This window comes from Conger conger, chromosome 18 (assembly GCF_963514075.1).
Source record: "Conger conger chromosome 18, fConCon1.1, whole genome shotgun sequence".
Lineage (NCBI taxonomy): Eukaryota > Metazoa > Chordata > Actinopteri > Anguilliformes > Congridae > Conger > Conger conger.
The window spans coordinates 12264037-12274504 of record NC_083777.1 but is presented as its reverse complement, the minus strand read 5'-3'; the positions used below and the strand labels follow the sequence as shown (position 1 = coordinate 12274504).

At 44.8% G+C, this 10468-nt stretch overlaps 1 protein-coding gene across 2 annotated transcripts in view; it reads right to left on the bottom strand.

Moving 5' to 3' along the window:
- Window positions 1-10468, bottom strand: part of col17a1b (collagen, type XVII, alpha 1b) — a 37089-nt gene that overhangs the window by 908 nt on the left and 25713 nt on the right. For both annotated transcript variants that reach the window (XM_061227782.1, XM_061227783.1), the window contains exons 38-56: window positions 10256-10324; window positions 9741-9803; window positions 9501-9614; window positions 9324-9350; window positions 8935-8997; window positions 8666-8746; window positions 8112-8165; window positions 7789-7905; window positions 7141-7260; window positions 6635-6727; window positions 6151-6273; window positions 5693-5794; window positions 5270-5404; window positions 4632-4775; window positions 3722-3910; window positions 2437-2598; window positions 1756-1836; window positions 974-1045; window positions 1-821 (exon numbers count right to left, since the gene is read on the bottom strand). The exon at window positions 1-821 is cut by the window's left edge and continues 908 nt beyond it. In XM_061227782.1, coding sequence (XP_061083766.1) covers window positions 763-821; window positions 974-1045; window positions 1756-1836; window positions 2437-2598; window positions 3722-3910; window positions 4632-4775; window positions 5270-5404; window positions 5693-5794; window positions 6151-6273; window positions 6635-6727; window positions 7141-7260; window positions 7789-7905; window positions 8112-8165; window positions 8666-8746; window positions 8935-8997; window positions 9324-9350; window positions 9501-9614; window positions 9741-9803; window positions 10256-10324 — 1868 coding nt within the window. In that variant the 3' untranslated portion in view covers window positions 1-762. The remainder of the gene's footprint in view (window positions 822-973; window positions 1046-1755; window positions 1837-2436; window positions 2599-3721; window positions 3911-4631; window positions 4776-5269; window positions 5405-5692; window positions 5795-6150; window positions 6274-6634; window positions 6728-7140; window positions 7261-7788; window positions 7906-8111; window positions 8166-8665; window positions 8747-8934; window positions 8998-9323; window positions 9351-9500; window positions 9615-9740; window positions 9804-10255; window positions 10325-10468) is intronic.

The following is a 10468-nucleotide window of genomic DNA, read 5'->3' as shown; positions in this document are numbered from 1 at the left end:
ACTTCTAAGAGCTGTGTCTTTAGTAAAACTCCTTGATATGACATCAAAACAGTACTGAGAGCTGTTTGACTTCAACCTGTATTTTCAAATGTGTGCATTTAAAAGCAAAAAAAGACAAATTAATACTAAAAACATAAAAGTTAAGTGCATGTGATGACTGAAACATGTTTTTGCAAACATGTGCAATTTATTTCTAAATATTCTAAAGTCTCATATTTCTAAATAACATGCATAATGAAAAGCTTTGTCTGCCAGAGACCTAGATATTATGTAAAGGAGAAAAAACACCTTGATATTCCAAAAATGTTAAAGTATACTTTTGGTCAAGCAGTACCTGTAAAAAAGGTTATAAACTGGTTTTCTTTTTTTAAATTTACAAACATGGTTTAATTTACGTGATTAATTTACCATCTCTCCTAGACAGCCATATTTTCCTTTTCACAATGCAGGTGGTTTCAGAACAGACACAAATCTCAAATGATTCTGTTTCCTTTGACTGGACCAAATAACACAGAGAATATTGTAAGCAAAAGCACATAGCAAATATGGAAAAAAAATAATACGTCCAAGTCTGCAGGTGAAAATGTTGCAGGTAATTATGGTTTGCTCTGCGAGTAAGCTTTCGCTAAGGATTAATGTGGTTGGTACTGGTACTTTGAACACTTCAAGGCACTGCTACAGCATATATGGAATGATAACTTGTAGGGAAAGACGGTGGGCTGGTCCCTGGTTAAAATACACAGAAGATGAAAGCATAACCCCTTAAACACCAACACTTCTCCTCTTCCTCACCCTCTTACTCACAACCACCAGCGACTCTCCTGAAAGGAGAGAAAAATTATTCAGGTACCAACTTTCAAAAAGTAGGATTCACAAAACAGTTCATTCCCCAACGCAAATTCCCACAGGTGTGAGACAGACGGCCTGTCAGTGAGGTACATTTATTTCTAAAAACGACAAAAACTTTACATACCTTTCTCACCCTTCTGTCCATGGTAGCCTGGTATTCCTGTTTCTCCCCGAAAGCCTTGTGGTCCCATGTCACCTGTATTCAGTAAAGACCACAGTACCTATCTTAAACTTGTTCAGTAAAGAGCACAGTACCTGTCTTAAAACGTCCTCAGGCTACATGTAGAACTCATCCTAAACAGCTGTTATGGGTGGCTGTGGTTATGAAATGGGAAATATTTTTTCCGAAGTCTGTATTTCGCGGTTTTCGTGGTCTGATCTGAGGCTGGTGGGTGGAGCCAGCTCCTTGTTAATTGGTTAATGGGTCGGTTTGAGCCACCTGCGGCTAATCAGCCACAGGGTATATTAGCTTGCTTTTAGTCCAAGTTCTTTTGGGAACTGAGAGTGGTAACGGTGAGGAGTGTGTCTCCTGGTAATTTGGTAATACTCAACCCCAGCTGTTATTTTTGGGATTTTGGTTTTAGTCAGGGAACCATTAAGGTCTCTATTTCTCCACTCTCATTCATTCTCGTTTGAGAGCTGGATTTGGGTTTAGTCTCTCCCCCCGCCCCCCCCCCCCCCCCGGCCCCCCGGCCCCCCTACAGTCTCATCTAAGACGCCATCATTAAGCCCTTTTCCTTCAATGCAATATTAGAGGGGACTGATTTGTTTAGTTCCCAGTAGGGCACACACTGTTCTGATGGATGAGAATGTAACACAACATATACAGCACAACTAATTTTAACAGTATAACCATGGATATTGATGATATTCAAAATTAAGTAATAATATGTAGTGTTCCAGTACCTTTTTCTCCCCTGGGTCCAGTATATCCCCTCTCTCCTTTCTGCCCTGGTCGCCCCGGAGAGCCTGCTATGGAGCCGTGCACTGTGGAGGAATAAAGCCTTCAGTGTGACCCCTGAGAGAAGAGAACCCAATGCCTAGCCCTGCTTTTTCCTCTCTGAACTAGTCTTCAGACACAACCTGTCTGACTTCAACATATGAAATTATTCCAAACTTGAATGACTTTTGTCAGCCTGAGTGCACACAAGGGCTAAAGTGTCATGATTGAACCATGACATGAAATGACTGTGACCGTGTTGACTGAATAATTGTGTTGACTGGGGTGAGAATATGTATCCTCATTGTATCTTTTTTAGGGGTAAATGTGGATGCATTATGTACATTACATTTCAGAGATTTCAGGATTATGTTAACATGCATTTACTCAATTTTGTCCACTCCAAGAGGTTACTGTGTACTTTTCCTATGCTCGTAGTGTATATCATTCAGTCCTCTCTCACTCTTACACAGTGCAGCCACTGATACAAGCACATTTGTAGTATATCTCCAAACTGAGTCTCCATGACCAAATCATATTATTCTGCCTTTCAAGGATAAACAACAAACCACATTGTTATATTTTTTCCTTAAGAGTGTTGTATTTCTGACAGGCCTGAGTGTGCAGCGTTTGTGGTTTTTACTCACACTTTATGTAGTCTATGAGCTGTGTCATGTTGCCATAGGACCCATGGGACTGGCTGTGTCCTGGGGGGCCGGGAGGTCCGGGGGGCCCTGGGGGACCTTGGACCCCCCCTGATTGTACACGTCGAGTGACATCATAGATGACGTCCTGTAGGAGACCCTGAGCTAAGGGACGACAGAATGGGGAGATAGGTTAGGGCCATGAATCCAGCATTACAATACATTACAATACATTACAGCATTACAATGCATCACATTAAAATATCCATCCATCCATTATCTTAACCTGCTTATCCTGAACAGGGTCGCAGGGGGGCTGGAGCCTATCCCAGCATACATTGGGCGAAAGGCAGGAATACACCCTGGACAGGTCGCCAGTCCATCGCAGGGCACACACACCATTCATTCTCACACTCATACCTATGGGCAATTTAGATTCTCCATGCAAACTCCGCACAGAGAGGCCCCGGCCGACGGGGATTCGAACCCAGGGCCTCCTTGCTGTGAGGCGGCAGTGCTACCCACTGCACCATCCGTGCCGCCACATTAAAATATGTAACAACATTATAATGCATCACAATACCTGTACCATTACAATACATTTCATTTTACAGATGCCCTTTAGTGGAAACGCATCCACTAGAGTTATGTGAGCTTGAGAATTCACTTCTAACATTGAGTGTGGGGTAGTGGGGGGTAAGTATGGAGCACTGTATTCCTAGATCTTCTTTCGCTGTTTCAAATTAATACTATTACTGCAGTTGGCTATACAAGGATATAGTCGTTTTTTCAGTACTGAATAAATGATGAAAAAACATGTATATCTTCTTCTGTCCCTCAGAGTATGCTTATCGGGTCATTTTGTCACGACTGGGGATACAAAATGGCTGCCGCACAGACCAGGCCAGCACTGGAAACTGCTGTAGAGGTCCTCTAGGTACGGTTCCACACAGAGCCACAAGCAGCTATACTGCAGTTATACCACAAATCAGCGTGATGTCACAACAGCAAAGAACTTACTTCCGGGTGAATAATGACTTTGGTTTTATTGATAATTTATATGATATGGTCTAGCTAGCTAATGTAATGTTAGCATTAGCTGTCAGCACCCCCTATCATTGTAGCGAAAATTAGCTAGCCAACATCATTAACACAAGCAACTAGTGCTACTAGCTAGCGTTATTGGAAAACCTATTACTGTAACATTGCCAACATACAAGGTCGGAATTTTTTTGATCTGTCCTCTACTGAGCAACCGTTTCCATAGTGGAGCACTGGAGTGACTTACTCTTGATGTAGTCGGTCACCTTCACGGCCACGTTAGAGTAGTCCAGGCTCTCCGTCCGTTGGCTCCCGTGGGAGTATCGGTGGCTGGAGCTCTGGGTGTGACTGTAGCCTGGCTCCCCGCGGTCCCCTTTCGGTCCCGGGTGGCCAGGGGCCCCTGGGGGCCCGATGATGAACTGCCGCATGCTGTCACCTGAGAAACGGTGAAACTGTCAGCCAGGCCCAGCACTGCCCCACCTCACACAGAGAACCAGGCCCATCACTGCCCCACCTCACACAGAGAACCAGGCCCATCACTGCCCCCCCTCACACAGAGAACCAGGCCCATCACTGCCCCCCCTCACACAGAGAACCAGACCCATCACTGCCCCACCTCACACAGAGAACCAGGCCCATCACTGCCCCACCTCACACAGAGAACCAGACCCATCACTGCCCCACCTCACACAGAGAACCAGGCCCATCACTGCCCCACCTCACACAGAGAACCAGGCCCATCACTGCCCCACCTCACACAGAGAACCAGGCCCATCACTGCCCTACCTCACACAGAGAACCAGGCAGAGTGGACAAACTGCATTCATCCATTCATTAACCAGCGAACAACTTGTCACGTACAATCATGGCTAGACCAAAGGCAGTGACAGAAACAGAGACAATCACAACAATCATAAAATAATCAATTTAAGGGTACAAGCAGGTAAAGATGAGTGAGAGGAACAGACTGGTTGATACTAATGGAAGGAGTGTGTCTGTTAAAAGGATGCAAGGTGAAAAATTATTGGTATTTACTTGCCAACACTAACATGCAAATATATTGTACACAGACAGACAGGTGGTGACTAGAGTGCTAGCTAGAGTGGAACACATCTACAGGATCTACTGGCTGACTGGACAGAAGATGGCAGACTCACTTCTGAGATACTCCTGGAGCTGGGTGCGAATCTGACTGCTGCTCTGCGTGTTTTCCGTCAGGGACACAAAGCTCGGGGTGTCCCCAGGAGGCCCCTGAGGGCCCTGGGGGCCAGGAGGTCCAGGGGGACACTTAAACCCAGAATCTGGAAAAATAAAAAAATATATTTTGTAATAATTAAAAAAATGAAATACCAATTTTAAATATTAAAACATTTTTTTATTAAAAATATTTTAAAAACTCTGACCAGACACAGCAGGTAAATAATAGTGAAGTAAACTGCTGGTTTCAGTCAGGAGTGGAACAGGTGAACCTTCAACCTTCAAATACATTACACAGACAACACTGCTTTTGTCTTTTGAGATCATTTTTTTCTGAGAAAAACCCAAGGTCGATAATGTGGATTCGTGGGTGGGTATGCTAACCTATGCAATGCTAACACAAATACAAAAATAAACAAATGAAGGAAGAAAGTAAGACGGACATCTAAGTTTAACAAAGCTGCTGAAGACCCGGTCAGAGCCTGGCTCAGAAGTGGCGGTATCTTGCCTCATAGATAAAGAGGCAGCTGCGATATCTTTAAAGTGAAAATGGCCGTGGAACAGCTATGGTAATGATATGGGGAAACTGCTGACTCACTCTGCAGGTACTGCCGGATGTCCTCCAGGCTGTAACTCGAGGTGCCTGTGGACGATCCTGCTGCGCCTGGGGGTCCTGGAGGGCCAGTGTTCCCCTGGGGCCCCGGTGGGCCCCTCAACCCATGAAACTCGGGCCCTTGAGAAAGAAGCAGAGAAGACTTTAGGATGGCATGGACATAGATGCTTGCACAAAGGTGGAGGCCACCACACTCACTGTCCTGGTCTCTATGTGGAAACATCAATCGCTCAGATTCATGGATCTAGTAAAAAGATGCCTGGCATTCAGCAGCTGCTGCTGTCAGGTTTTTATTATGATTTCAGGTATTTTACTGTCACTTATTCTCTCCCAGAATACAAATGGAGATGCAACAAGGTAAATGCAGGTGAAGTGCAGACACAGATATGGTATAATGCTGACTCGTACTTTGAAGCAGGGTAGTGATGTCACCATAGGAGCCAGGCAGGCCAGGAGATCCAGGAGATCCGGGAGCCCCTGGAGGTCCTTGTATGTTCAGCATCCCACGTTCTGAGGAGAGGGTGCAAGCCCAGGCAATGCTGAATTTAAGACCAACCATGAGGGCAACATCGGCCATTTTTTAATCTTTTTTAAGAACAGAAACCATCTGGAACTGTGACTCCCTTGCATTCAAATATGTTTACTGCACAAGGAAATCCCAACACATAGTCCTTCATAATAACTGTTCGAAAGAGAAGCAAGCATACAGATTTTTCAAGTAATCAAGAGTTTTAGAGGGTATGTGTAGAGGGTATCACACTCTCTTTATATTGATTATACCGGTTGAAATCAAATAAAATAATGTCAAGAATGTCTTTTTTAAAGCCTTATTTATGTTGTTGCTGATAGCAGACCACTGCACCTACCGTTCATAAGCCTTAGGACACGCTCGGCCAGCTCCTTGGTGTCATAAGAGACATAACCGCCACCACTTCCTGGAGGGCCAGGCGGGCCAGGGGGGCCTGTCACATACCGACGCACTTCGTCCCCTGGAGAAAAAACACCAAAGAGAAAACCTTAGTCCATGAACTACAACTCCCACAATTCTCCAAACATGACCTCACCCAAGTGTGCATTAATAGAGCAGGCCTTCTCATCTGTGTATCTGTGATATACGTACATTCAATTTCAATTATATGTATTTGTATAGCGCTTTTTAAAACACAAATTGTCGCAAAGCAGCTTTACGAAGAACCCAGGCCTGTGACCCCCTCAGAGCAGTATACAGTATATACATAATGTTTCCCAACCAGTTCTACATGTAATACAGAGAATATAATATTCATATGTCACTGCCCCAACACCCAACAACCCCTCACACATACACACACACACACACACAATACTCACTCTGTAGAAGCAGAATGATGTCATTGACGGACATGGAGCCAGGGGCACCAGGAGGGCCTGGGGGTCCAGGGGCTCCACTGATGTAACCTGACCCTGATACACACATGATCACATTAATGTTACAGAGAGAAGGCAGTATTCATGTGTTCATTTACACAGCATTAAACTGGGGATAACTTGCATGAATGTTCATGATATCTTGCACAGCAATGAAATATACTTGAAAATACAGACTTGAAAGTATTTTTGTAAATATAACTTATAAAGTATTTAACAGTCATGTATTTCAAATAACACTGCAATATTTGAAAGCAGAAAAAATGTGTGTATTTGCACATATATTGCAAAGTCTTATAATATCTTGGAAAGACTATTTCAATATATTTTCAGAATATTCCTTTTGTGAAAGGTATAACATCATGTTGTGACCATAGACCCAGACTCTTAAGTAAGTCTTAAGTGTGACAGGACCCAGTTTGGGGTACAGAGCCCTGTCCGTCACTCACTCTGGATATAGGCAATGACACGGGGCGCCAAGTCCTCCATCGAGTGCCCACTTAAACCTGGGGTCCCGGGGGGGCCGGGGGGCCCCTGGGGGCCGATCAGAGATGACCTGATCGTATCACCTGCAAGGGACATATCCTCTGTGACAATGCATTTCACCACCCCCTCATCCCCTCTGACCAAACACATCTCTCCATAGAGTCTTTCGCCATATAAAAAATACTAATAACAAGAATAGTAATACCAAAGGTGTTTGCGAGGCACTTCAATAACATGTTGAAAAGTAAAAATAAGGGGACAAGGCGCATGGAAGGGGTGGAGAAGTTCATTTCATGAGTATATCGTAAAGTTTTTTTTCTCTAGTTCATAGGTAAATGGCTATTCAGGGCCAAATGGCCTGTTCACATCATTGTGTATTCTTATACAACCATAAACAGACACAATCACACAAGGTAACTAATCATCAGTGGTTGACAAAAGTGCCATGCAAGCACACAGTGAAATGCAGGATCATTTTATTGTATCTATTTTTAGGTGTGCTTTTCATTATGACACAAAATGGATTTAGATCTTTTTGCCATGCATTATGTATGCCTATGCCTGTCAACCCCTGTGAATAAGATAGAGAATCAGCCAGAAGCCACTCTTACTCTGGAAGTACTCCGCCAGGTACTGACGGAAATCTGTCCCGCCGTACCCATCTCTCCCTGCAGGTCCTGGGGGCCCAGGAGGGCCGGCTGGGCCCTGGACAGTTCTTGTGCTTGAACCTGTGGAAGGACAGATTATTGCCATTGCATTTATCTTTTTTATTTATTATGATATTGCACCTTCTCAGGCATTTTTGAGAAACGCTGAAAAGCCATGTTTGAAAAAGGACACGTAAAATTTTAAGTAAATGGAGGACACAGGTGGATGGCCGAATCAACTGAAGAAAGGAAAATGGTTTGAGTTTTGTTTTGTTGTTGTTGCTTACCCCCTCCTCTTGAAGACCCAGGTATCCCAGGAGCACCTGGCACTCCAGCATCGCCTGGGAATGCACAACAGTAACAACTCAGAGAGAGACAACATTAACACCACAACAGGCCCAGCCATCACTGAGGGCTGCAGGCCTGGAACCTCCAGTGGATATCCAGAGTTAGGCTCAGCCTCATGTCCAACTACCCCTTGCATATCCCTGCTGAAAAAAAACAGCACAAGCTAGGTTTTGATATAGCTGGTAGCTGGTAGACCAGTTCAGACCAGCTCCTAGCTTGATATGGTTTGACCAGTTCAAGCTATGTTCTGAAACAGACAGGCTACCAGCACTAGCTAGTTGACCAGCTCATAGCCAGCTCGACCAACTTCATGACCAGCTCAATTTTCAAGCTACTCAAGCTGGCATAGCTAGATTTTACAGCAGAGAGACCCAGAGTTAGTTTTGACAAACTATCCAGTCAAACCTTGCTATAGTCCATTTCTAAACCATAGACACACTGACAGGAATAGATAATAAGGGTATGTAAGGTATGGTTAGAGCGCTTTGCACACCTTTAGTTCCCTGCGGGCCAACATGGCCCCTCGCTCCCATCGGACCGACTGGTCCCGGAGGCCCAGGTGCCCCTGGAGAACCTAAGAGTGGAATAAATAACATTACACCATCATATATTTTCTTATGTACACAGATAAACAATTATTATTATTTTCTCCTTGCCTACCCAGTCATACACAGTATGCTCGTTGACGATTTATAATGCAAGGCTTTCGACTTACTGGTAGCAGTTTTTGACAAACTAGACACCTGAGCAAGTCTGACTCACCTCGTCCTGAATCTCCGTAGGTACTGCCTGGAATCCCTGGAGCACCAGGTGGGCCTGCTTCCCCTGAACAATGAGGAAAAATAGACACAGTGACCTCTGAGCACTTGACCAGCCAAAGTATTTGGTTCAGGCGTGTAGAGATGCACAAAATCTCTGTCTCATGTAATAAGAAGCCTCATTCACCTGCTGCTTATAAACAAGCATCAACACTGAGGTCTGTTCACCTTTCAGGGAGGTGTAGATCTTACTGTCAGAGCCAATAAAATAAATGTCTGTCATGTCACTTTTTACTATCTACCCCTAATCACATTGGGAAATGTAAGCAAATTGGTGAACATTCGTGAAAGTACAGCATTTATGCAGGTCTGTGCCACGGGAATGGGGTTTACCTTGATATCCCCTTGCTCCTTGGTTACCTGCAAAAGTAATGGAGAAACAGTATGATTGCTCCTGAAATGAATAGTGTATCCTTACAACACCACTGACAATAAAATAAGGCGGAAGGGAGATTATGCTGAGCGTGCAAGCATGGAGAACAACGTTTTTGGGTCTGGAGAGGAGCCTACCCTGCGATCCTTTCTGCCCAGGTGCCCCAGGAGAGCCGGGGGAGCCTGGAGACCCAGGGACACCAGGAGGTCCTGGAGGTCCAGCAGGTCCAGAGTATCCAGAGTAATGGGTTTCTGAAGAAAAAACAGAATATACTGTCAGCCTGCAGCCACCTGGACTGATGATACTCTGATGTTCCTGAAGGAACAGTTCTCAGAGGTAAATAGGTAAAGAGTTTAGCCCTTTGGTCTCTTTCCTACCAGCTGTGCCCACATGTCTTCCAGGCTCTCCTCTTTCTCCCCTAGGGCCCGGTAATCCCACACCTAGGATAAAGAAACATCAGCAAAAGGTGTGCGATATCACTGCAGGTGATATTTACAAACATTTGTTCACGACAAAGTTTCTCATTTGTTCACACTCTGGCCTTCTACAAGTTTTGGGCTTCTACAAGTGCTTAAGGTACCACTGAGCAGCCTTGTGTGGAGCAAGTTCTATGACTTTGGTGGTCGTAAACAAGAATGAACTGGAGGAACTGATCATGGACCAATGGGAGGGGAGGAGGGGTAGGTCGAGTTGGTAATCACAGGCCAGGGAACCAGTGCAAGAACAACAGCATCAAAAAAGCTATTCACACCGTGTGAATACTGCACTATTAAAATGTCTTTAAAAAAAAATGTTTGAAGCCTGGTTGGTTGGTTGTGGCCCTAAACGACAACATTGATGCCAGCAGATATCTCTGGCCCTGTGAACGTGTTTATTCATTAAATGGACTTACCTGGCTCTCCTGGAGGACCTGGGGGGCCGGGGGGACCCTGGGGACCACGTGCACCTGACCTGGGCTCTCCTGGGGAGGACAACAACACTCAAATGATGACGCTATGAACTTCTTAACAGACTTTTGGCAGAAGCGCTGCTAATTCTGTAGGTGTAGTGGAGCCCTGGAGACGCAGTTAGTTAATCTGCTCAATGAAGTTGCGGTCTCGTGAAA